At 48.0% G+C, this 24,051-nt stretch overlaps 1 protein-coding gene and 1 pseudogene across 3 annotated transcripts; both read right to left on the reverse strand.

Annotated features, from left to right (window-relative positions):
- Positions 1–231: 231 nt before the first annotated feature.
- PARP16 (poly(ADP-ribose) polymerase family member 16) lies at positions 232–23,490 on the reverse strand. 3 transcript variants are annotated; one of them, XM_012758729.3, is made up of 6 exons: positions 22,857–23,490; positions 11,872–11,952; positions 8,139–8,345; positions 5,201–5,372; positions 3,018–3,159; positions 232–1,681 (listed from the first exon to the last, which is right to left on the reverse strand). In XM_012758729.3, the coding sequence occupies exons 1-6, from the start codon at positions 23,028–23,030 to the stop codon at positions 1,543–1,545; spliced, it is 915 nt and encodes a 304-aa protein (XP_012614183.2). In that variant the 5' UTR covers positions 23,031–23,490; the 3' UTR covers positions 232–1,542. The 3 variants fall into 3 exon arrangements, with proteins under 3 accessions (XP_012614183.2, XP_012614182.1, XP_012614181.1); XM_012758728.2 differs by having other exon boundaries at positions 232–1,678; positions 11,815–11,952; XM_012758727.2 differs by having other exon boundaries at positions 11,815–11,952; positions 22,857–23,488.
- Positions 21,251–21,360, reverse strand: LOC142871580 (uncharacterized; annotated as a pseudogene).
- Positions 23,491–24,051: the final 561 nt, after the last annotated feature.

Here is a 24,051-nt window from a genome sequence, read left to right on the forward strand (position 1 = left end):
CAGGGGCATTTTTGACTTTGATCCTGCTCATAGTTCTAGTGCCTGGCACACAGTAGGTGCTCACGTTTGTTAAACCGGTGACTGGAAATCCAAAACCTACTAGATATCCTGGTGATACATGCTCGCCCCCAAACAGCCACCTCAAACAAGGAAGGAAAGGGAGCATAAGATTTCTAAAGACATGGCACACACAGCAGACTCAGGCAGAAAGCAGTCACAAAGGTGACTTGGTAATTAGGAAAATATCTTTATTATTTTTTCAGTGTTCCAATATTCAATGTATAAACTGTGATAGTGGCTTTTCACAATTTTACAAATTATAGAAAAATGATGTTTTTCCCCTTCTTTACAGAAATCTCACCCCCAAATCATACAGGGCCCCATTGTGGCTGAACCCCAGCAGGAAGAAAGGAGAGGAGAATACAAGGAGGGCCGCAGCTGTCCGGGTGGCCAGAGGTCTTTCCTACATGTTACAGCCCAGAACGAGTCCCACAGACATGCAGCCCCTCTGAACGAGGCTCCACTGTGCAGTGCTGTGGCACACTGGGCCAGGCCTCTGTCTCAAAGGCCAGCAGCCCACCAAAGGCCTGCAGCGTGGCACTGGCGGCTGGCAGGCCACAGTCAAGGCAACTCCGTGAGAATGAGAACAGGAGGCGAGCCTACCGCTCAAATCCCTTTCTCTAAAGCACAGCCAGGAAAGAGGCTATGGACACTGGCCAAATAGTGCTCTAGGTTTAGAAATTTCCCCTTTTACTCGGCTCACAAAGACTAATTTGTCAAACAGCTATTAAAAAAAAAAAAAATCAGAAAACAAATATTTGGTTCCATTTCAGCTATAATCAGTAGTTGGTAATTTTTAGCAACAGATGACTTGAGTTGCTCATTATTAAGTCTGTATTTTTTATCAGGCCCCTGACTCCTTTCTTATCCACGGTTTGTCAGAAAACAGGGGGGACGAGGGGGAGGTACGGCTGTAGCAGGAGGCTGTTTGTTGATTTGAGAAAACTGTTAAAATGTTTTGCACTCACGTACAAAGGCTGATGGAATTCAAAAATGATCCCAATGATTTTTATGAGAAACACGACTGTTCCTCTTGGGTGTCTCAAGTCAAAACAAGGCAACCGCCTAGTAATTTATAGTCCCCACATTTTCCGCCTTCCAAAAGGCATTAGAGAAAGAGCCAACCTCCGCCAGGAGCGATTGTAAACACACCACTGACAGCTTGGACACTTTGTTTTCAAATGCAGCAGGACGTTTTCCTTTGGCCCTGGCTGAAAAGCCAACTCCCTAAGACTGGTTAGGAAGGGGCGGACGGGAGGGCTCCCCCAAAACTGAAGAGTGAGGGACCAGTGGTCCCTGTCGACTGGAGTGTGGCTGTGAGCATTGTCAAAGGCAATCAATACATTTATGGCATACGAAATTGACCTGTGGTGCCCCAACTGGCCCCAGGCTCCACCTGGCTGGACATGAGGCACAGGAGGTACACAACAAGTCGTCATAAGGCACACAGTTGAGGTGGCCCCCACACCAGGCCCAGAAAGATTATCTCTTCGCACGATTCCAAAAGTGTTGGAAAGCAGAGGAGTTGATGACACTCACTATGAGCAGCAGCAGCAGATACAAGGATATCATGACCGTAAACCAATGGCTGGAAAACCAGGAGAGCTGGCTTGAAGCCCTGCTAAAGAGGGAAAAAAGAGTGATGTTGGCAAACATAGAAAAACATTTTTTTTTCAAGTGTATGCAACAAGTCTGGCTCAGAGAAGACAAAATGATGAATTCCATCCTCTGCGTGAGCCATGAAATGAAGCTTCTTGCTCCTCTGCTCAAGAAATCTGGGGCTGTTTGCCCTGGCACTGACACACCTTTCAACAGAACATTTTCTAAATGCACAAAGACAGCTATGCAATGAGCTCATGCCGATCTTCCCTTCTCTGGCTCCTCTTTTACCTTTTATAACCCATCTTTTCTTAAGCAAGACTTTGGTATCTAGAAGAATGACCTAGCTTGGGGTCTCTGCCCAGATGGTGGCAGGTGGCAGGTTATTTGACGAAGGTCTTTTCACTTTTAGACACTGTACAGATATAAATCCAAGCTGGGGAAATCCTCTTTGGCCCACTAGGAGGTAATCCAAACTAGCCCAGTGTGCTCTTAAAGAGACACTCCAGGGAGGGGTGGGAAAGGAATAGAATGTTCAAGCATAAAAAAATAATTTTAAACCAAAGGATAATGTTCCCCACAACTCTATTTAGACTTCCCAAATTTGGGCATGAAGCAGGGATGGTGGTGGGTGGATTTTACTGGTTTATGAAATATGGAAGTGTGGAAACCACTGGTGTGTAAAAGCAGGAGTGGAGATTATTAAGAGTGATGCCTTTTCCTGTCGTACCTGCTCATCCCCTACAAGAAGCTCCACGTGGATTTCAATAATGCGACAAGATCTCAGGGTGACCCTCAACCCTGGAGAAGCCTGCACATACGCACACTACCACGCTGCGGAGGTGGGACCAGGCACCGCCATGGCCCTCACGGGCTGAAAGCTCTTGTCTGCTGTTGTGTTCAACACGCTCATGTTAGAGAGAAAGATGAAGGATCTCAGGTCCAGAGAGGAGCGGGCAGTGGCTGCACAACCACCAGGGGAAGTGACCCGGCAGGCTGCACACAATCCCAGCAGTGTCCAATCACTGCCCTGCCTCTCCATTTACCCTATCTGTGGTTTCAGACTGCAGTCCCAGGCCTAGTGGCTAAGGGGCCACTCTGTCTGGGGCAGGCAATTTGGCTTCCATCTGTCCTTCATGCTATTTGTGTTTACAAAGCTATCTTGTCACTAGAATATACTGTCCTCTTAGGGTGAGAACCACATCTTCTCCGACTCCTACCCTCCTCACCCCTCACCACGGGCAGCACATGCTTTGTATACACTGTACCTAGCAGAGAGCTGCGGCTCGGGGTGGGGAGGCGGACGATTGCGCCTTTGGCTGTTCTCCTGGACCTCATGCAGGGACCGTCCTTCTTACCTCTTGGGCTGCTTCTGTGAATACACCAGCAGGTACTTCACTCGCAGCAGCTGGTTATTGGTGACCACAAAGTACTTCGGAGGGATGTCCCCCCCTTCGCTATGTTTGATCCTTGCTCTTCTGCGGTCTATCTCCTTGGAATCTGAAAGAAGAGAGTAAGGCGCACCTTTACTGGGGGGGATATGATGACCAAAGCAGCAAATTACAAACAGAGACGAGTCAAGCCTCCTAGTCCTGAGGGCAGAGAAATTCCAGCAGGCTGGGGAACAGGCCTGTGTGTACGTGAAGCAGCTGGAAGAAAACAGGAGAACCTCACAGGCAGGCAGGCAGAAGGGAAAAGGAATAGATGAATACAAGGGATACAAGGAAGGAAAAGCAAAACAAAACTCAACGGAGTGGGGAGAGCAGAGGGAAGGAGGAAACTGGTGGCCATCACAAAAAGTGCTCTGGGGCTAGGAACAGGAGCAGGACTTGACCTGAAACAAGTCTCCTAGTAGGCGTTTTAAACACACACTGCTGGATTTGAGCTTCTTTGAACATTTACCTTCCAGGCTTGTTTACAAAACAACAAAACATGGGACCTCAAATTAGTCCAAAAGAATTTGGAGACACCTCAAAGAGCTAAAAATAGAAATACCATTCAATCCAGCAATAGCATTATTAGGCATCTACCCCAAAGAGCAAAAGACATTCCATAATAAAGACATCTGCACCTGAATGTTTATGGCAGCACAATTCACTATTGCAAGGATCTGAAAACAATCCAAGTGCCCGTCAATTCATGAGTGGGTTATTAAAATTTGGTATATGTATACAAAAACTACTCAATAATAAGAAACGACAGTGATCTAGCACCTCTTATATTTTCCTGCATAGAGCTTGAGCCCATTATCTGAAGTGAGGTATCACAAGATTGGAAGAATGGGTTCCACATATACTCGCCATCAAATTGGCACTGACTGATCAACACTATGGTGCTCACATGGTAGTAATATTATCCAAGGAATAGGGGATTGGGAGAGGGGTAAACTCACAATTAATGGATGCAGTGAGCATTGTTGAGGGAAGGGCATGCCTCTAATCCTCGCTTGGGTGAGGCAAAAACATAAAATATAACCGAAATGTTTGTACCCTCATAATATCCTAAAATAAAAATAAAAGCAATAAAGCAAAATAAAAACCTTTTCTTTTAATATTTTCATTTAATAACATGAAAAAACTCTACCAAAACAAAACAAAACAAAACAAACAAAAAAAAGGGCCAAGGGTGCATGACAGCAGAGGCTTCCAGGTTTTGTTTTGATGTTTAATGTCACGCTTTACACACTTCCTAAAAATTATAAATGCAAATATCCATGCCATCTGGTTTGGGAGGGTGGTGTCAGGCCTGGACCTGTTTCTCAGAATTCCAGTTGTTTTACATTAGAGGTCAGAACAGTCAGTTTTCTGAATTTTCCTTTTCTCAGGGGAGCCAACAGGTCAGCTCTGGAGACTGGAACGGCAGCACTGTGTTCTCTACTGCCTTTGGGGGGGGCAGCACAGCGGGGGCACAGGGCAAATGCTCTCAGGGACACAGCAGAGCTACAGCATGAGATGCAGCTCGTCATAGCTTGGTGGAGAGCCCAGGATTTACTGCCCGTGGCCCCAGTTTCCCCCCCGTGGGCTCCGGCATGCCCGAGTAGATCAGAGGGTCTGGACCCAGTGTCCTTAGCCTCAGTTTAGCAAATATTTATTGAATGTCAGGTACGTACCAGGCTCTCTGCTAACACCAGATGCCCAGGAATGAATGAGGCCTCGTTACTACCCTCAAGAAGCCCATGCTCTGGCCTCACCAATCTTTTTTTTTTTTTCTTAAATCAAATCTCACCATCCCCAAAAGCTTTCCCTGACCACTTGGACCCACCAAGATCGCTCCTTGCCCTGAGCTGCCCCTGAGGACCTTGTCGGTCCCTCACCGGGCTCCCCCCTACCTACCAGCTAGTGCTAAGTGATCTTTTCCATTGCGTGTTCAATCCCTGAGAAGACTGTCACACCGTGAAGGTGGGCCCCTGTCCTGCATTGCTCTGCATCACCCAGCCCATGCCCTGGCATGCAATGGGCGCTCCACCCGACAGCTGGGCCAGCAAAAGCCTGTACCCCCAATAGAGTCCTGCAGTCCAGGTCTGGGCCAAGTGCTCACTCACCCTTCTTCTTGGTTTGGCACTTGACGTCTGGATGGTCAATGACCTCACACACGGCCACACAGCTGAGGATGGGGCCGAGGAGGCTACGCTGCCACCCGTGGCCATGGGGGCTGTAAATGAGGGCCAGGCTCAAGTCACTGGTGAGGTAGGTCCCCTCTCCGAACAAGGATGTCTGCAGTGGCAGAGGCCAACAGAAAACAAACACAGATGGGTGAACATAGAGTTGGCACAGCAAGACGATACAGGTTTTTCTTCAACAGAGTTGTAAACACAAAATTTTCAAGCCCCCTTTTTCCCCAGCAAGACACAGGATCAAACAATCCTGTGACCTCATCATAGGATTATTACCATCTGACAACAGTTTAACTGATTGTTGATTTGGTCATCTAACCTGGCAAAGTAACAGTTCCTTGTGGTCAAGGTTAAGTGAGAAGAAAATAGGTGTAAGAGCCCAGACAGAGTTTGAATTCTGCAACGAGCTAGTGTTATATAAATTCTCTGTGTCTCAGTTTCTGTATCTACAAAACAGCGTCAGTAGTACCTCCTTTAGGAGGTCGTGAGGATTAAATGAGATAATATGCATAAAACATAAAGCAGGACACGTGGCACGTGAGAGATGGTAAATAACAGTGGGTGCTCCAACACAGGCTCTTATGTTACAATGTATATAGTAGTTCCTGCTATGTGATTGCCTAAAGCATGGTTACACTAATGAGCCTATCAAAGCAAAGTCACACCCTCATGTACAGGGAGGGGTTCGCACCTGAGGGTGGAAGTACTCTGAGTCATTACTTTGAAAAGAAATGAGTCTCTCAGACCAGAAACTGTAACCAAAGGAGGGGGCCTACGTGAAGGGCAGGGTACTCTTTGTATTGGTGTTGACCAAGAAAATGTCTAAAAACCTAGGAGGCATCTCCCTGGTGGTGGGTGCTAACCTTGAATGCTCCATGAGGAAACATGCCAGGTGAAGTCCCTGCAAGTCGAGGCTACAGCAGACATGGCAAACACATCCTTTGCCCATGGTAGACATCTCTAATCAACCACAATGGCCAACATGATAATATCTATCATGGCGCTTACTCCTAATGACTCAAGAATCCTTCTCAACATAGTGTTCCAGCTGCTACCAAGGGATGGGCATTCAAGTTGAAACTCAAATGTTATTCCTGGGCCATGCCATCAGTATCTCAAGATGATGAGCGAACTTGAATAGCTCACTGAAGAACATCCTATGCTCTGGAACTAAGAAATGGCCTATCCGGTGGCACCAGCCTTCTACAATTTTAAGCCTGTTAAGTGAAGCTTAGGGGAAATGAAACAAACCTTTGGCCTTTAGGAAGCTCCTTGCCAGGTTAGGCAGTGTCCCCATCTCTCAAAAGTTGACACGGATCTTCTCCAAGGATGCTGGATGCCCTCTGCTCTGACCCCTCACTCACGCTCCACTTATGCCTACCACAAGTTCACCCTTCCCTAGACGTGAGAATCTCTAGCAAGGCTGCTGTGAGCAGAGGTGCTTGTGAGCGGGAAGCTTGGGGGTCTCTCCATCCTGAAGACAATCTCACAGCTCCAACTGGAAGATAGGCTCCCTCAAGCAAGCCCTTCACTGAAAGCCCAGGCCTCTAAGCAGCAAGCTCCCTGGGGCACTGAAATGAAGGTCTGGTGTACAAGAGTGTAATCTGCGAGCAACTTCTCCAGGCTGGCTCTGGTGTAAAGCAGAGGCCCCCTGGGTTCCAGTAGCCCGGCCATAATAGTAAGCTGACAGCCAGTGTGAACCGAGCGCCAGTGTAAACAAGCCCATTATTCCCAGCAAAACTCAACAGCACTAATCAGATGCAGCAAGGTTGGGAAACGTCTCAGAACTGCAGCAGCCACAGCTGAGCCCACGGCCCCTGGAGCCAGCCCCTCACAGACAAGGCAGATGCTGCCACGACGCGGGAAAGGCCTGCTGCTCCCCTGCTACCCCAGATGACCTCGCCATCAGCCTGCGAAAGCGGCTGCTGCTTCCCTGGTACTCTGTACATGGAGAACCCTTTGTATACATGAACTGTTTCAATCCTCTCACATATCAGAAGGAGGGCAATGGTGTCCTATTTCAGAGATGGGGAAACTGAGGCTCAGAGAGTTTAATTTGCCCACGGCCACAGGGCTTTGCTAAGTCTGTTTAGCTTCAGGGCCTATGTGTAATCTTCCTTCCTCACGTTGCTGAGGGGTAAAATAAGTGCCAGCAGAGAAGGGGTGGTGGGCACTGTTTTAACTCCTAAACATGGGAGGAAAGAAGCTCAAGGAGGGAGGTACAGGATCTCTCCTTGGAGCATATCGGCACATCCCTCAATTTCTCCAGTATCTGCCTCTGTTGGAGCGTCCCCTAAGGAAGTGCTTCTCAAACTTCAGTGTGCACACGAATCACCTGAGGACCTTGTGAAAGGGTGTTTGGGGATCAGATGGTCTGGGGCTGGCCTGAGAGTCCACATTTCCAACAGCTCCCATGCGGATGCCGCTGGCCCAGGGAGCAGTGAGGGCTGGCCACACGCTGGGATGGCCTGGAGAGCTTTCAAAGCAACTGATATCCGGGTCCCACTCACAGAGATTCTGATTTACTTGGTGTGGGATGCAGCCAGGCATTTGGGATTTTTCAAAGTTCCCCAAGTGATTCTAAATGTGCAGCCAAGGTTGGGAACCATTCTTAAATGGATGCTTCTCGAACTATCATCAGCGTAAGAATCACCTGGAGATCTTATGCAGGTTCTGATTTAGAAGGTCTAGGGTGGTTCCAAGAGTCTGCGTTTTCACAGGCTCCCAGGGAGGCTGTTACACTGGTGTGCAGACCACACTTGGCACAGTAAGGCCTTGGTGAACCACCCACCGCCCCCCACTCCCCACCAGCCAGCTCCTCAGCGTTCTGGACCCCCACCCCACCCCTGCTGCCCTGAGACCCCACCTTGTTCAGGTGGCAGTGCAGGCCATTGTGGATGATGGAATGGAAGTTTTCTAGGCGGCTACCATGGAAGGCATAGATAAGCTCTCGTTCTCCTTTGGTCTCATAGAATTTGGCATTGGCTGGGTCGAAGTACTCGATTTCAAACAGGAAGTCCGGAGCAGGAACAGGCGTGTGAGGGGCACCAGTCAGCTTTTGGATCTTTTCAAACTTGAAAACGAAAGGAGCCGCAATTTTATTTGGGAAGCTGGAAAAATGTGCTGCAAAAAGTGGCTTCTTAAAACCTTGGGATTGACTCCCATGGGCTCTGCTCAGGAGAATAACAAGTTTCATGAGGATAGAGACATTAATTTGTAAGCAAACTGAGAGCTTATAGCTCAAGACTGCTTTCCTCTAATAACATTTCTCCCTGCAGTAAATAAATTGCTCCTTCTACACTTCTAATTTTCTTAACGGTTTCACATCTATTTCCTGCATTCCATCTTTACAATAATCTCATGAAGAAAGGTAGGATAAATTGCAAAAATAGCCACAAATTTTCCCTCCCATACACCCCTCTGCAATATGATTTTGCAGGTGGGATTCTACCAAGATGCCATCAAGAGATGGGACCTATTTCTCCACACCTCCAATATGCACTTGGCCACATGACTTGCTTTGGCCCAATGGACAGTAGCATACATATGGCAGACAGAGACTTGCAAAGGGTTCACCCTTCCTTGTTTGCTGCTGAGAACACTTCACCCTTGTCCCGGGCTGGCCCCCTCACAAAGAAAAGCCTCAGCCATGGTGGCCACCCCAGCTGAAGGTCCGGAAAAGCGAGGCTACACTAGCTCATCCAGCCCCAGCCAATCCACAGAATCATGAGAAGCAATCAGCATTTGTCTTTTTTTTTTTGGAGATAGATTCTCACTCTGTTGCCTAGGCTAGAGTGAGTGCCATGGCATCAGCCCAGCTCACAGCAACCTCAAACTCCTGGGCTCAAGGGATCCTCCTGCCTCAGCCTCCCAATTAGCTGGGACTACAGGCATGCACCACCATGCCCGGCTAATTTTTTTTTTTTTGTATATATATTTTTAGTTGGTCCATTAATTTCTTTCTATTTTTAGTAGAGACAGGGTCTCGCTCTTGCTCAGGCTGGTTTCGAACTCCTCAGCTTGAGCAATCCTTCCACCTGGGCTTCCCAGACTGCTAGGACTACAGGCATGTGCCACGATGCCCAGCTGATTTTTATATATTTTTTTCAGTTGTCCAGAGAATTTCTTTCTGTTTTTTTTTTTAGTAGAGACAGGGTCTCGCTCTTGCTTGGGCTGGTCTCGAACGCCTGACCTCGAGTGATCCACCCACCTCGGCCTCCCAGAGTGCTAGGATTACAGGGGTGGTTTGTTATTCAGCAAAAGCTAATTGATACAGAAGAGCAAACTTTTTTTCTCAAGGATGATAATCCTTTTTTTAAATTTTTGTTAATGTTCGATTTACTTATTTATTTATTTATTTATTTATTTTTAACCAAAGGACTATAATCCTTTTCAGGGCAGAGACTATGTGATTTCAGTGGTTTTCAAACAGTAGGTGATACGGTTTGGATATTTGTCTCCTCTAAATCTCTCCTTGAAATTCGATCTCCATGTTGGAGGTGGGGCCTGGTGAGAGGTGCCTGGGTCAGGGGGGCAGATCCCTCATGAATGGGCTGGTGCCCTTCCCCCATAAAGACTGTGTTCTCTCTCTTAGCTCACAGCCAGAGCTGGTTGGTTAAAAGAGCCAGACACCCCTCCCTCCTTCTCTCTGTTGCTCCTCCGTTGCCACGTGACATGCCTACTCCACCTTCACCTTCCACCATGAGTGGAGACGTGCTTACTGTACAGCCTGCAGAACCATGAGCCCAAATAAACCTCTTTTCTGTATAAATTACCCGGCCTTGGGCATTCCCTTATAGCAGCGCAAGATGAAATAAGACAGTTGATCACAGACCAAAGCCAGTCTGTGGCAGTCCTCTCTGGATTTGGATTGAATGAGAAAAATAAGGGCAACGTAACAGATGTATTTATATCGATAGACGGTTGTTATGACCCTTTCTTTGGAGACAATGTCCTTTATTCTGAGGTCAAGACCATTCTCTTTTTTTTTTAGTATTACAGTATCCTTTTATAAAATAGGATATATAGGCCGGGCGCGGTGGCTCACGCCTGTAATCCTAGCTCTCTGGGAGGCCGAGGCGGGCGGATTGCTCAAGGTCAGGAGTTCAAAACCAGCCTGAGCAAGAGCGAGACCCAGTCTCTACTATAAAAATAGAAAGAAATTAATTGGCTAACTGATATATATATAAAAAAATTAGCCGGGCATGGTGGCGCATGCCTGTAGTCCCAGCTACTCGGGAGGCTGAGGCAGAAGGATCGCTCGAGCCCAGGAGTTTGAGGTTGTTGTGAGCTAGGCTGACGCCACGGCACTCACTCTAGCCTGGGCAACAAAGCGAGACTCTGTCTCAAAAAAAAATAAAATAAAATAAAATAAAAAAATAAATAAAATAGGATATATACAGTTGACAAAAGCAAAACCCAAATATTATCTAGGAATTAGCAGCCCAGCCTAGACTTGAATACAGATCTCCTGACTCCCACTCCAGGGCTCCTTATGTTAACATTCCTTACACATGGGTGTCCCTTAGACTCCAGAATCCAAGGTATCAAATTCCACACCACTTAGGGAAGATTTTTGTCTTTAGCAGAAACTGTAAGACTGAACACTCTCAACTGAAATTGATTAGTTAAGTTTAGAATGGTACAGATATACCTGCCACCACTCAAAGGAAGGAGCCCCAGATCAGAAATCAAGTCCTGTAATCTGGTACTTGTCATCCCAGCCTGTCCCTGGGAGACCCCAGCCAGGCAAGGTGAACCAAATTATGGAATGTCTGACTTGTGCCAGAAGGGTACCCATATTCTATTGCAGCCCCACTTTGAGGTAACTATTAATATTCTCAATTTACAAATCAACTATTAATATTCTCAATTTACTAAAATGGAGACCTAATATCTGATGAAAATGGGATTTGAACACAAACCACAAGGTTTTCCACTACTTTGGGCTCAGCCTCTATGTTTCCTGACAACTGGACTAGGCCAGTGTTTCTTAAGGTATGATCAAGGTCACCCTTATCAGGCCGGGCTAGGTGGCTCACCGCCTGTAATCCTAGCACCCTAGGCCGAGGCAGGTGGATTGCTCAAGGTCAGGAGTTTGAAAACAAGGTCACCCGTATCAGAATTACCTGCAGTGCTTGTCTGCAGTGCTTGTTAAATAAAGTGATACTAAACTTTTACCAAGCCCTTAGTATATGCCCGTAGGCATTATTCTAAGTGTGAAAATCCACAGCCAGTTCCTCAATGGAAGCATACTATTACCCCACTTTACAGATGAGGAAACTGAGTTACTAAAATGTACCGAGTAAACTACTCAAGGTTTCTAGTTAGTAGGAGGCAGAACCCAGCTTTCCACTGCCAGTGTGAGTTCCTGGGCCCAACTCCAGTCACAGAATCAGGATCTGAGGGCGAAGTCCAGGAATCTGCATTTTAAACAAGCTGCCCAGGTCGTTCTGGTACACAGGGAGGTCTCAGAGCCGCTGGTGCTGCGCTGCCCCAGAGCCCTTCGGCCTAGGAATCTGTGTTCCTGCAGACCATCTTACCTCTGCCTTCCCTGCACTGTGGATTGTCAGGACCTTTGAGGATAAAATCCAGCTCACCAGGTCCAAGGCCCGTTTGTCTTTGTCTCCGGAGGACTGGAGAAGTTCTTTCAGGTTAGGTAACTTGCTGGCGTCTGCAAGCTAAAGAGAGGCAGAAACCTTCATTAGCAAAGACCCTGGGCAAAATGATGGCCGGGGGCCCTCTAGCGGTAAGGCAGGCAACTTCTTCTCCTGCCCGGCCTCAAGATTCCCCTGAGAGGAGAAATTCACAGGTCTACAATCCCCCTTTCCAAATAATACCAAACTTGAAAAGCTCTCAACTCTGAAAGGTTGTTTTCTGGTTTTTTGGTGTCACACCTGACCTGAGCTGAGCGGAGCTGAGCTGATGTGAAGTTTGTTTAGTCTTCATTTATCCCACTTGCTGTTATGATTGATGCATTTTGCTGCAGGAATATTAATGTGCCTGAGTATGGGATGTCACCCTTACTGGATGTGTTACTGAGTATATGATGCATGTGAAGGGTCATGTTATAATGCCTTTTCCCTTCTTTTTTTTTTTTTTTTTTTTTTTTTTTATAAGAGACGGGGTCTCGCTATGTTGCCCAGGCTGGAGTGCAGTGGCTATTCACAGGCGCGATCCCACTACTGATCAGCACGGGAGTTTTGACCTGCTCCGTTTCCGACCTGGGCCGGTTCACCCCTCCTTAGGCAACCTGGTGGTCCCCCGCTCCCGGGAGGTCACCATATTGATGCCGAACTTAGTGCGGACACCCGATCGGCATAGCGCACTACAGCCCAGAACTCCTGGGCTCAAGCGATCCTCCCATCTCAGCCTCCCGAGTAGCTGGGACTACAGGCGCGCGCCACCGCGTCCGGCTGCCTTTTCCCTTCTGCATGAGCATCGGTTAACCTGTTAACCTGTTCCCCTGAAGACCGGATAAAGGTAGTATGACAACTACATAAAATAACCAGGGAACACCGCTTATGGTAGAAGTGACCTAGAATGGTACAGTACATCTGGACTGGGAGGAACTGTAAACGGGGAATACATGGCTCTGGGTTTCCCTGAGTGTGACGATGTTTTGTAGGGACCTGGCACCTATGTGTACGACATTCTCACAAGAAAGATCAGCCCCCAAGGGAAATGGGGGGCTTCACTTTGGCCAGAGCAATTCCTGCACCCACCCAACGTGGGCCTCATCTCTTTGCCCCTGAGCTGTCATTTTGGGGGCCAAAGAGTAGCTCTTGGGCCTCTACATGGACTGCTACAAGGACCTCCACAGAAACAGAACACCTGAGGCTACCTAGCTGCAAGCTGTGAGCCACCCTAGAGCCGTGGGATTTAGGCTGGTGCCCCGAGTGTGCCCTGTGGTGGGAGAACCTTACCACCATTCTAAAACCAGGAAGAATCTGATTCTTATTTGGTACCAGGATTTCTGATAAGGGACTGGAGACCTGGACTAAAGACAGTGACAAGGTCTGTAGCTTTTGCTCAGAAGTTATAGAGGTCAAACCTCTCCAGCACGGCACTGAAGACACCCCAGCCTAATCTCAACCCCTCTCCCTCCCCTCCACCACAGATGGGCATGACTTGTTCTCAGCCTTTGCTCACTCAGTTGCCTGAAATGCCCCTTCCCTCACCTCTACCAACCTGGGCACCCCTGGCCCAACAGACCACTCTCTCCTCTAACCCCCAAAGTCCCCACACCCAATACTTCCCCCACTATGACCAGACTCCTGGAGGTCAAGAACTGTCTTGTGTTTTTTAACTCTCCTCTTTCATGAAGGTAGAATAACGAGTGTGAGCCCTGGAATCAGACCTTGGTTTGAATCCCTGTTCCTTAGGCAAGGCACCAAATCTGGCTGAGCCTCTACCTCCCAACACAGGAACCTCACTACCTCCACGTGGAACTGGCGGGAAGTTAAAGAAGGTGACAGACTCTCGGGGTCTGGTCTATTCACATCCATTTCTTTTCTTCCCATTTATATTTCTCTTCAGACAACAACCCTCAACCCAGCAACCTTTCCCTCTGCTTTGCTAGGGATATAGTTAGCACTTAGGAATACCAGTGGGTTCTTTTCCATTTTTCTAGAAAAATGACTGTTGATGACTTTCGGGCTTTTTCTTAGTTTCATAGTTGAAAATTAGAAACATTTCAGGGCTGCTTTAATTTCTATCTCTATATCAAAAGATTCAATCAATAGCCTCATACCTCTAGTAAAACTATCTCTACATACCCCATGGAGTGCCAGTTTAATTTTTTTTAAAAAGAATGGATGTGTAGGCCGGATGTGGTGGCTCACGCCTATAATACTAGCACTCTGGGAGGCTGAGGCGGGAGGATCGCTCAAGCTCAGGAGTTTGAAATCAGCCTGAGCAAGAGTGGGAGACCCCGTCTCTACTAAAAATAGAAATTAATTGACCAACTAAAAATATATAGAAAAAAATGAGCCAGGCACGGTGGCGCATGCCTGTAGTTCCAGCTACTCAGGAGGCTGAGGCAGTAGGATTGCTTGAGCCCAAGAGTTTGAGGTTGATGTGAGCTAGGCTGATGCCACGGCACTCTAGCCTGGGCAACAGAGTAAGACTCTGTCTCAATAAATAAATAAATCTGCTCCAATAAGTTAACAGGACTCTTCCTCTTGTGACTGAAACCTGTTGCATTTTAGCAGGGAACTTTTGGGGACCAGGCACACAAGCGGGATTGCCATTTAAAATACAGTCTACTCAGTTAAATTTGAATTACAGATAAACAACAAAAATTTTAGTATAAATATAACCCATGCAATATTTGGGGCATATTTATACTAAAAAATATATTAGTTGTTCATCTGAAAGTCCAATTTAACCAGGTGGCTTATATTTTTATTTGTTAAATCTAGCAACCCTACCCTAAGGCCCTTGGGAATCTGGTCTGGCCCTCGGCCTAACAGCACCTCCTACCACCAACACCCTCCCAACCCGCAAGGCTGTTCTTCAAGTGACTTGTGTCTTTCCACCTCCGTGTTCCTGCAGCTGCCTAGCACGACACTACCACTCAGTCCTCAAGGCCAACCTCAAGTCACCTCCTATGTGAAGCCTTCTCTGACCATTCACAATCTCTGTGCTCAACAATTATGTGCTAAGTTCAACAGTTATGGCACAGCCCCACGTTGGTACCCGACCCTTTGAAGCCACCTCTAATCTGGTTGGGACAAACACTCCCTGAGCCCAGCAGACAGCCTAGAAGATGATAGTAACAGCTACTGTTTGAACTCTTATCACGTGCCAGGCACTGGACTAAATGCTCTACATGTGCTCATTTTACGCTCACAACAACCTATTCTGAAGATGAGACTGAGGCTTGAAGATGCTAAGCACCTTGCCCAGGATCACACAGCTATTCAGTGGCAAGGCAGAGATATGAAGCCAGGAAGCCTCACTGCAGAGTCCATTCTCCTCTCATGCCCCCTCCTACCAAATGAATGGAGAAATTTAGTCATGGACTGAATATATTAGCCCAAAGGAACAATCCCAGAAGAACCTTAAGAGGCTGTTTAGGAGGCTAATCAGGTATGTTGCTGGAATCCATCCTCCCCCCAAAATAATACAACCATGACAGCTACTGGCTATGCCTAACTCCGGTCAAAGGTAGGGAGTGGCCAGCTACAGTGGCTCACGCCTGTAATCCGAGCACTTTAGGAGGACAAGGCGGGAAGATTGCTTGAGGCTAGGAGTCCAAGACCAGCCTAAGCAAGATCAAGGCCCCATCTCTACAAAAAAAATAGAAAAATTAGCCATACTTGGTGGTGTGTGCCTGCAGTCCCAGCTACTCAGGAAGCTGAGGCAGGAGGATCGCTTGAGCCCAGGAGTTTGAGGTTACAGTGAGCTATGACGATACCACTGGTAGGGAGAAAGATGTGATGTATAGTAACGAGCAGGAGACAGAAAATCTCCATCTAGACAAGAGCTCTGAACCACAGCTGGTGATAGTAGAAGGCATTTACCAACAACTTGATTGAGGAAAGTAAGAGTTCAGGAGGAAGGCAGGCATTTCTGGGGCTGCAAGAGGCAGCGGAGGGAAGGGTTCCCACAGCAGGTAGGATGGAGTGGACACGCAGTGATGACAGAATCTGAGAGGCAGAGCAGAGGGCACTCTGGAAGGGAAAGAACCAGGCAGATAGGCAGAGAAGTGAGCAGTGCAGTCCCAAAAAGTGGGTCCTGGGCTCAAATGCCAGAGAGGTAAAGAAAATGAGTAAGCGGGGAGTCTGGGAAAGAGTAGGGAGGGCTATGTTGAACTGGAGTCACTGCCCTTGGCCTCAAAAAGGGCCCAGCTAATCCCTGGCTCCAGCAGGTTCCTACCCAAGGGCAACCTCCACCAAGGCTGGGGTCTCAGATTCTTTTTTTCCTTGAAAAAGAAATTAGCAAGCTGTATTTCTTTAATTTCCCAACTTCTAAAAAGCCATAGGACAAACAAAACCTGCCAGCCCACAGACCATGCCTGTGTTGGCCTCTGCTACAGGGAGTTTGGAAGGATACAGCCAGGGAGACCGCTGGGGTGTCCAGGGCAAGCCTGAGTGGTGGGCAGAGCTGACAGCACCTGGGGCTTGAGAATGGAAGTCTCTGGAAAGAGGTAGTTTTTGAGTGACAGCCTCACAGAGGAGAGGATCAATGAGCTAGAAGGAGACAACTCAACCTCCTCACCATAAGCAGGAGGTGACAGGACAGCCGGGGAGACACTTTGCAACCACTCAGATCACAAGCTCCTGGGGAGCAGGTGGCTCAGGAATCTTGTATGGCAATGTTGCCACAGGTGATTCTTATCACCAGGAAAAGTTATAGACACCCAGGTTTAGATGTTGGACAGTGGTATCTTAGAAGGGTGTGGTAGAAAGAAAGAACAAACATCCGGAAAATATACTTGTCTAGGAAAGTGCCAGAGGTCACAGTTACTAGATGTGGGTGAATCGGCTAAGAAGGAAATGAACCAAAGGTCTACCCAAAGTCACCAGCCTCTGGGACCAGAGCAACACCTGGAACACTGGGGTGGGTGGAGCTGGTGAGCTGCTGAGAGGAAGGCTGAAGAGGAGGACACCACAATTACACGCAGGTACACTTTGCTTTGCACAAACCTAATATGAAAGTCCACATTTTCTACAACTGACTGGGGGTTCAGAGCGTATTTTACACAAGGTTTCATCACGGGGGCCCTTAAAGCAGTGGTTCTCCACGTTGGCACCAGCAGGGAGCAATAGAGTGGCGTGCCACCAGCACATTTAGTGATTAGCTGATGACCACAGGGATAACAACAGAACCTACAACACTGAGTTGCTTGGGAGATTACACGAGTGACATGTGCAAACAGCTCAGGACAGTGCTGGGCAAGTAGTAAATGCTATTAATATGGTGTGTTAGGTGCTACATTATTAATATCTATCTAATGCCCCTCTCTACTATTCACCAATCTGCTGAGAAAAGGCCTGGCTTTCTGGGATGGCTGGAAAGGAGGAAGTGATTGGTACTGGAAGGATGGACCCTACCCCTCCATCCGCCACATCCCCATCCCATAGGCTGAGACATCTTTCTAGCCACACACCTACTCACCAACAGTTAACATCTCATTACACATATCTATGTCTGTATCTTTTCAGAGCCGTGTACATTTCCCCCCACTCTTCAGATGCCATCTTTGAGAGCAGCAGGGAAATAAATGGGTAATCTGAGGGACTGAGAATCTTACCTTGAGATATCAAGTATGGATCTAAATGGGTACTTTTATTAGACCAGACTAAATGTGTTATCATTCCTTTCTACCCAGCAGGTAGGTGCTCATGAAAATGATCCAATCGGTTAATAGGAAAATAAAAAAGCCACATATTCTCTGCAAACAAACAAAACAATTCCAATGCCCAGGCTGCACCTCAAACCAATTAAATCAGAATCTCTAAGGATGGGGCTCAAAAATTAGTATTTTTTTAAGATTCCCAGGTGAGTTCAATTCAAGCCAAGGCTGTGAACATCATAAAGAATGCTCTCCCATAAATGTCAATATCCAACTTCCAATCTGGAAATAAGCATCAAAAGCCTGCCTTAGAAAGGTCTGTTAGCCTTTGAACCACTGATTTCACCTCTCAGAATTTACCTCAAGAAAATAATGAGAGATGTAAACAATGATTAATGTGGAAGAAAGTTTATCACCACATTATTTGTAAGAGCAAATAAGAAAATTGTGAAGGAACTCAGAGGAAGGACTGCTAGCCGCTAGGGGATGGAGGCACAGACTACAGTAAGGTTTCGGTGCATCTTAAAGGATGAGGGCGAGTTTGCCTGGATGAAGAGAGAGGTGGCATTGGAGAGAGGTGCTAACACGTGTTTTAAGCCAGACACTGGGGAGTCATCTTGTCTAGACAGCGCAAGCCAGACACCAGAAAGAAAAGGAAAAAGAAGCATCCTTACTCCTCCAAGGTCAGGAGACCCAATGAGAGCAGTTAGGGTCCCAGAACAGGAACAGGGTAGGCTTAATGCAGTGCTTTTCAGACTTCACCACATACATAGATCACCGGGGATCTTGTTAAAATGCAGATCCCAATTGGTAGGTCTGGGGTGGGCCCTGACATGCTGCTAACATGCTAACACGTGCTAACAAGCCCCACGTGATGCTAATGCTGCTGGTCCCTGGCCAACTTGAGAGGGCCTGGAGTTAACACAAAGGAGCCATTCCCACCCGCCCCCCACTCCCAGGAAGGAGCTGCAGGCTAACGGAGAACCAGATCATGGTATTTTCTAGGGGAAAAACAAAGCAAAAAACTTTATAGCTGTGACATCAGTGACAAGATTCTGTGTGAAGTGACAAACCTGAAGCTTGGGGGTCAAGGGCTATAGGAAATCCCAAGAAAGCTCCAGATTCTCTAGCCTGAAAAGGCTTATCCAACCCTTTTCCCAAGGAACAAGGTCAGAACCCCCAGCCTGGGCAACCAGCACATACCCAGTCTGATTCCACAAACATTCGGTAAGTCCCTCCCAGGCCAGGTGCTGGGAATACATAGAGCTCCCGGTGTAAAACTGAAAGGCTGACTCAGCATAGAAATGTTCTCAAAACAAGACACTTAAGAGATAATTTGGGACTTGGGGGACAGTGACAAGATAATGCCAGGCCCTGTCTGAAGTCCAGAGCTTGGTTCAGTAGGGTGCATTCTCAGGAAAGCAACAATCAATAAAGTTAATTCAAGTCAGAGCTCTAATTTTTGGAAACTGCAACACATATGTTATAGGTGTGTAATACTATAATTTTCTCCACACTCATAGTGCGGAGAAAATTAATTAAAAATGGCTGAAAATGGTAAACTGTTTCACATTACTTCCAAGTGCTTTTATTAATAGCTAAACCAGCTCACGCCTGTAATCCTAGCTCTTGGGAGGCCGAGGCGGGCGGATTGCTCAAGGTCAGGAGTTCAAAACCAGCCTGAGCAAGAGCGAGACCCCGTCTCTACTACAAATAGAAAGAAATTAATTGGCCAACTGATATATATATAAAAAAAATTAGCCGGGCATGGTGGCGCATGCCTGTAGTCCCAGCTACCCGGGAGGCTGAGGCAGAAGGATCACTCGAGCCCAGGAGTGTGAGGTTGCTGTGAGCTAGGCTGACGCCACGGCACTCACTCTAGCCTGGGCAACAAAGCGAGACTGTCTCAAAAAAAAAAAAAAAAAAATAGCTAAACCAATGAAAGTGAGAGACCTTTTAACAGCTCTATACTTTCTTCAGGTAACCACAAAATGATCCAGACAGTCAAGTTCAGATCTGATTTTCTTTTCTTTAAAAGTCGGACTTTGTGGCAGATGCAGGTCCAGATGCCAAGTTCTCTGCATCATTTCAGTAATACAAGTGACGTGGCAAAATGAAACCTAAAGTGTGTTTATCTAACAAAGTGTGCCTGCCCCAGAGACACTGCCAGGCCCGGCCTGGTAAATAGCCTTTTCCTAGGAAACTGCTGATGAAAGCCATGCCTACACACAGCCCAGGATCTGAGTAGCCGGGGTTATTTCCCCCAGCAATGTTGCCCAATAAAAAATATAGTAAACAAACTGGATGGTAGGAATCTGTCCATATTTCTCCAGTGGCCCTGAGAGAAAGGGTAACTGTCTGGACTGGCACAATAAGCCCCATGGGCAGGACAGTCTGGCCCTACAGAGGCGGTGGCTTTTGGGGGCTACCTCAGTTGCTGATGCTCTCCTAAGGGATTATAGGTATGGGGGAAGTGTAAGACCCAAACACAGCAACTGCTACCTTTAGGGAGGGATATGGCATAGGGGAGCTCTATCCGAGGTACTTTCACTTTCCTGGTATCATTTGGATTTTATATAATGTTGAATATATCCAAACATTACTTGCATAATTAAAAATAAAATTTCAAAAGCATGAACAAAACAGTTCCACCGCTTCCTTTGCATTTATCCCATATTCATCAAACACACTAGCCTGATGTCATTTGTCAAGACATTCCAGAAGGAATAGCTTAAGCATTCTAGTCTACCTGGAGGTGTATTTCTTGATAAAAAATAATTAATTGCATTGTAGGGCATGATCTCTGGTGAGTTTGGTCCCTCTGACCCCAATCCCTCCTCCTCCGTCTACTCCTCCTGAACAGATACCTCTCACCTGGCCACCACAGGGGTCTTTCAGAAATGCATTCTGGATCTCACCAATGCCGTCCCCTGCCCCAGGATAAAAATCTACACATCTAGACAAGACACGTGTAACTCTGTGAGCTGCTCACAACAGCCACACTACAGTACAGACTTGTCCTCTGTAAGCTCACCGCTCCTGGCTTTCTGCCCATCCTGCTACTCTGAAATACTCCTTTTCTCTTCTCTGCTCCTTGAAATCCTCCATATTCCTCAAGACTCAGCATAGCATCAGCCACAGCCCGTGGCTGGTATTCCCTGAGCCCGACCCACTGCTGAGAGCTGGGGTCCTTGCTCTGGGCTTACCCCACAGTAGAGTGAAACACAGTTAAGCTCTCCATGGGTCTTTAATTCTGCATCCTCACACCTGAGCCATAGTAGGAGCTCCATAAATATGTTGCCAAAACTGAAGGAAGTTGTATTCCCATGGCCCTAGTATCAGAAAACTCAAAAAATTGAGTATCTGAACTTGCAAGAACAAACCGTAAGGGAAGTCAGTCAGCTTGCCTTTCTCCAACCTCCCACTTCCTGTACCCTGAAACGCCCGCCCAAGGCGCCCTCGACATCATTATCCTGGGCTACAAGAACCAGGTGGGGCCAGGAGGCTCAGCCTTTGTCCCTCAACCTCCTAGGAATGATAGCAAAAAAGGAACCAAACACTAATGACCTCATCAGAGATAATGCTAAACATCTGTTGATTCTAAATATTTCCTCTAATCTGTCAGTGTGGTTCATTACATTAATTGATTGACTAATGTTGAACTAATTTTGCATTTCTGGGATTAATCCAACCTGGTCATGAGGAATTACTTTAACTTTATTTCAGATATTAAACTGATAAGAACAGATACATACACTTGATCTTAGCCACAAGGCCAGGGAGCAGGAGTTAGCCTTTTTTATTTTTTTTTATTTTTATTTTTTTTTTAGTCAGAATTTGACATGGGTATTGTTAGCCTTTTTTATACATTGCTAGATTCGGGATCCTAATATCTTGCAGAGAATTTTTGCATTTATACTCTTGAGTGACATAAACCTTTTCTTTTCTTATATACCCTTATCGGATTTAGTATCACAGTTATGCTAGCCTCTTTTTCAATACTCTGGAAGAATTTGTGTAAAATTGGAATTACTTATTCTCTCATTGATTGGAAGAACTCCCCAATGAAGCCAGCTAGGCTCAGAGTTTTCTCTGAGGGAAAATCTTTGACTATTAACTCAATGTCTTTAATGATCACAGGCTATTTTGCTTTTCTCATTTTTATTGAATCAATTTTGGTAAATTATATTTTTCTAGGTAATCTAAACATTTGGATTACAAAGACAACTGGTATCTGGAATGCTGACCCATAGGTGAACTCTGCAAGAAAGTGCATTGTGAATCTTCAGAGAAGTAACAGCTAACAGGTGTAACGTCTGTTACAGTTTATAAAAATACTTAAGACAAGGCCGGGCGCGGTGGCTCACGCCTGTAATCCTAGCACTTTGGGAGGCCGAGGCGGGCGGATTGCTCAAGGTCAGGAGTTCGAAACCAGCCTGAGCGAGACCCTGTCTCTACCAAAAATAGAAAGAAATTAATTGGCCAACTAAAAATATATATATATACAAAAAATTAGCCGGGCATGGTGGCGCATGCCTGTAGTCCCAGCTACTCGGGAGGCTGAGGCAGAAGGATCGCTGAGCCCCGGAGATTGAGGTTGCTGTGAGCCAGGCTGACGCCACGGCACTCACTCTAGCCTGGGCAACAAAGTGAGACTCTGTCTCAAAAAAAAAAAAAAAAAATACTTAAGACTGCCGTTTCCCCCCTGGTGGGGGTTTGGGAAAAAAAAATACTTAAGATGTGCAACGTTTGGGGGATGGACATGCTTGAAGCTCTTACTCGAGGAGGGAGTGGGGCATGGGCAATATATGTAACTTTAACACTTGTACCCCCATAATATGCTAAAATAAAATAAAAAATACTGCTCGTGTATTACCTTGTATGAAGATTAAGGTCTGGGTGGCTTTGGTGACTTTTGGTGTCTAATTATTTGCAAACGGATGGATAACGTCCTAAGTGATCAAAACAGCTGATTCAGATCAACACCCTATTGCTAGCCACGCTAGAATATTTTGTGGACGGCTATGCAACTATTAAATTCCTCACTTCGCTCCTGGGAGTCACTCGTCATTGACACAGGAAGCAGCCACCAAGTGCCCTGGGAGTGAGTGTTGACATGAGGGTGTCAGGAGCGTTCTCAGCTCATGGAAACCTTCCCCAAGGCTGGGCTGGGACTGGGAAGTCTGGTGGCTAGCGCGGGTGGAACCGCCTCTGCCTACGGTTCCAAGGGCCCCTCGGTCCAGCACGCAGTGGGCAGCGCCCGCCGGGACAAAGCACACTCACCAGGGCCTCAAAGTCCTTACAGTCGCGGCGGGCGTAGGACGCGGGGAAGGGCCGCAGCACCGAGTCGCGCTTGTAGCTCTGCAGGGCCGAGGCGAAGAGGCTGCAGCGGAGGTCTGCGGCCAGCACGTCACGGTTCGCCGCCTCCCTCGCGGCCGCCCAGGCTGAGGGCTGCATCCCGGGGCGCTGCGCGTTGCTGGGGGAGACGCGCCGGTCAGCGGCTGCGGTCAACGCGGGGACAATGGGCCGTCGGGGACCGGGGTTGCCAGGCCTGGGGTGGAGCCGGGCAGGGGAGAGAGATGGCAGGGGTGAGGACGCACTGCCGAGTGCCCTCGCCGGGGGTCCGGGCCGCGGCTGGCTGCCGAGGAGACTGGCCGGCGGCGGAGAGAGACCCGCCCCGGACCGCGGGTCAGCGCGGGGGTTGGGCGCAGGGATAATGGGGCCGGGGGTCCCAGGCCTGGGGGAGGGGCTATGACATGGGATGAGATGACAACGGCGGGAACGCGCTGACACGTGTCCTCTGCAGGGACCCGGGGCGGGAAGCAGCCCCTGGGGGGACGGAGGGCAGAGCCCCCTCCCCGCGCCGGGCGAGGCTGCCGCGCCGCCCGTGCCTTCCTGTCCCGCCTCCCGCCCGGCCGCCCTCGGCGCCGCCTGCGTCCCGGCCGCCGCGCTCCGCCCAGCCCCGCCGAGGCCCGCCCCTCCGCGCCCGGATGCGCCCCGCTACCCGCACCCGGCTCCTACCCGCCGCGAGACGTGCGGCCCCAGCGTGTGCCGGGCGGGGTGCCTGCACCGCTTCTCACCGCAGCCGCGAGCAGAAACTGACCCAGCGCCCTCTTGACACGACCCCGGACTTGCCTTTGTCCCAGCCCGGCGGGCTGAGTCTGCTTTACTCGCCTTGGGAAGTTGCTGCTAGGTATTGTCTCCGTCTTGAATCATTTTCCTCCAACGTTTCGCAGAAGGAACCATTGGACACCCAGGGAAACTGAGTCTCAGAGTGGTGCAGTGCTTGTCCAAGATCCCACAGCCAGGCGTGGAAACCAAAAGGCTTCTCCTCTGCCTTTCAGCCTCCACAATTCTCTGAATTGCTGGTCTCTGGCCTCAGAGGCCCCAAGAGTCTCCTTTGGAGGCCTCTCCCACAAGGAGCATTGATTTAACTCTGCAGGAGAGAAGAGGCTAGACTCCCAGCCCCTCCCCCTAC

Source organism: Microcebus murinus, chromosome 6 (genome assembly GCF_040939455.1).
Source record: "Microcebus murinus isolate Inina chromosome 6, M.murinus_Inina_mat1.0, whole genome shotgun sequence".
Lineage (NCBI taxonomy): Eukaryota > Metazoa > Chordata > Mammalia > Primates > Cheirogaleidae > Microcebus > Microcebus murinus.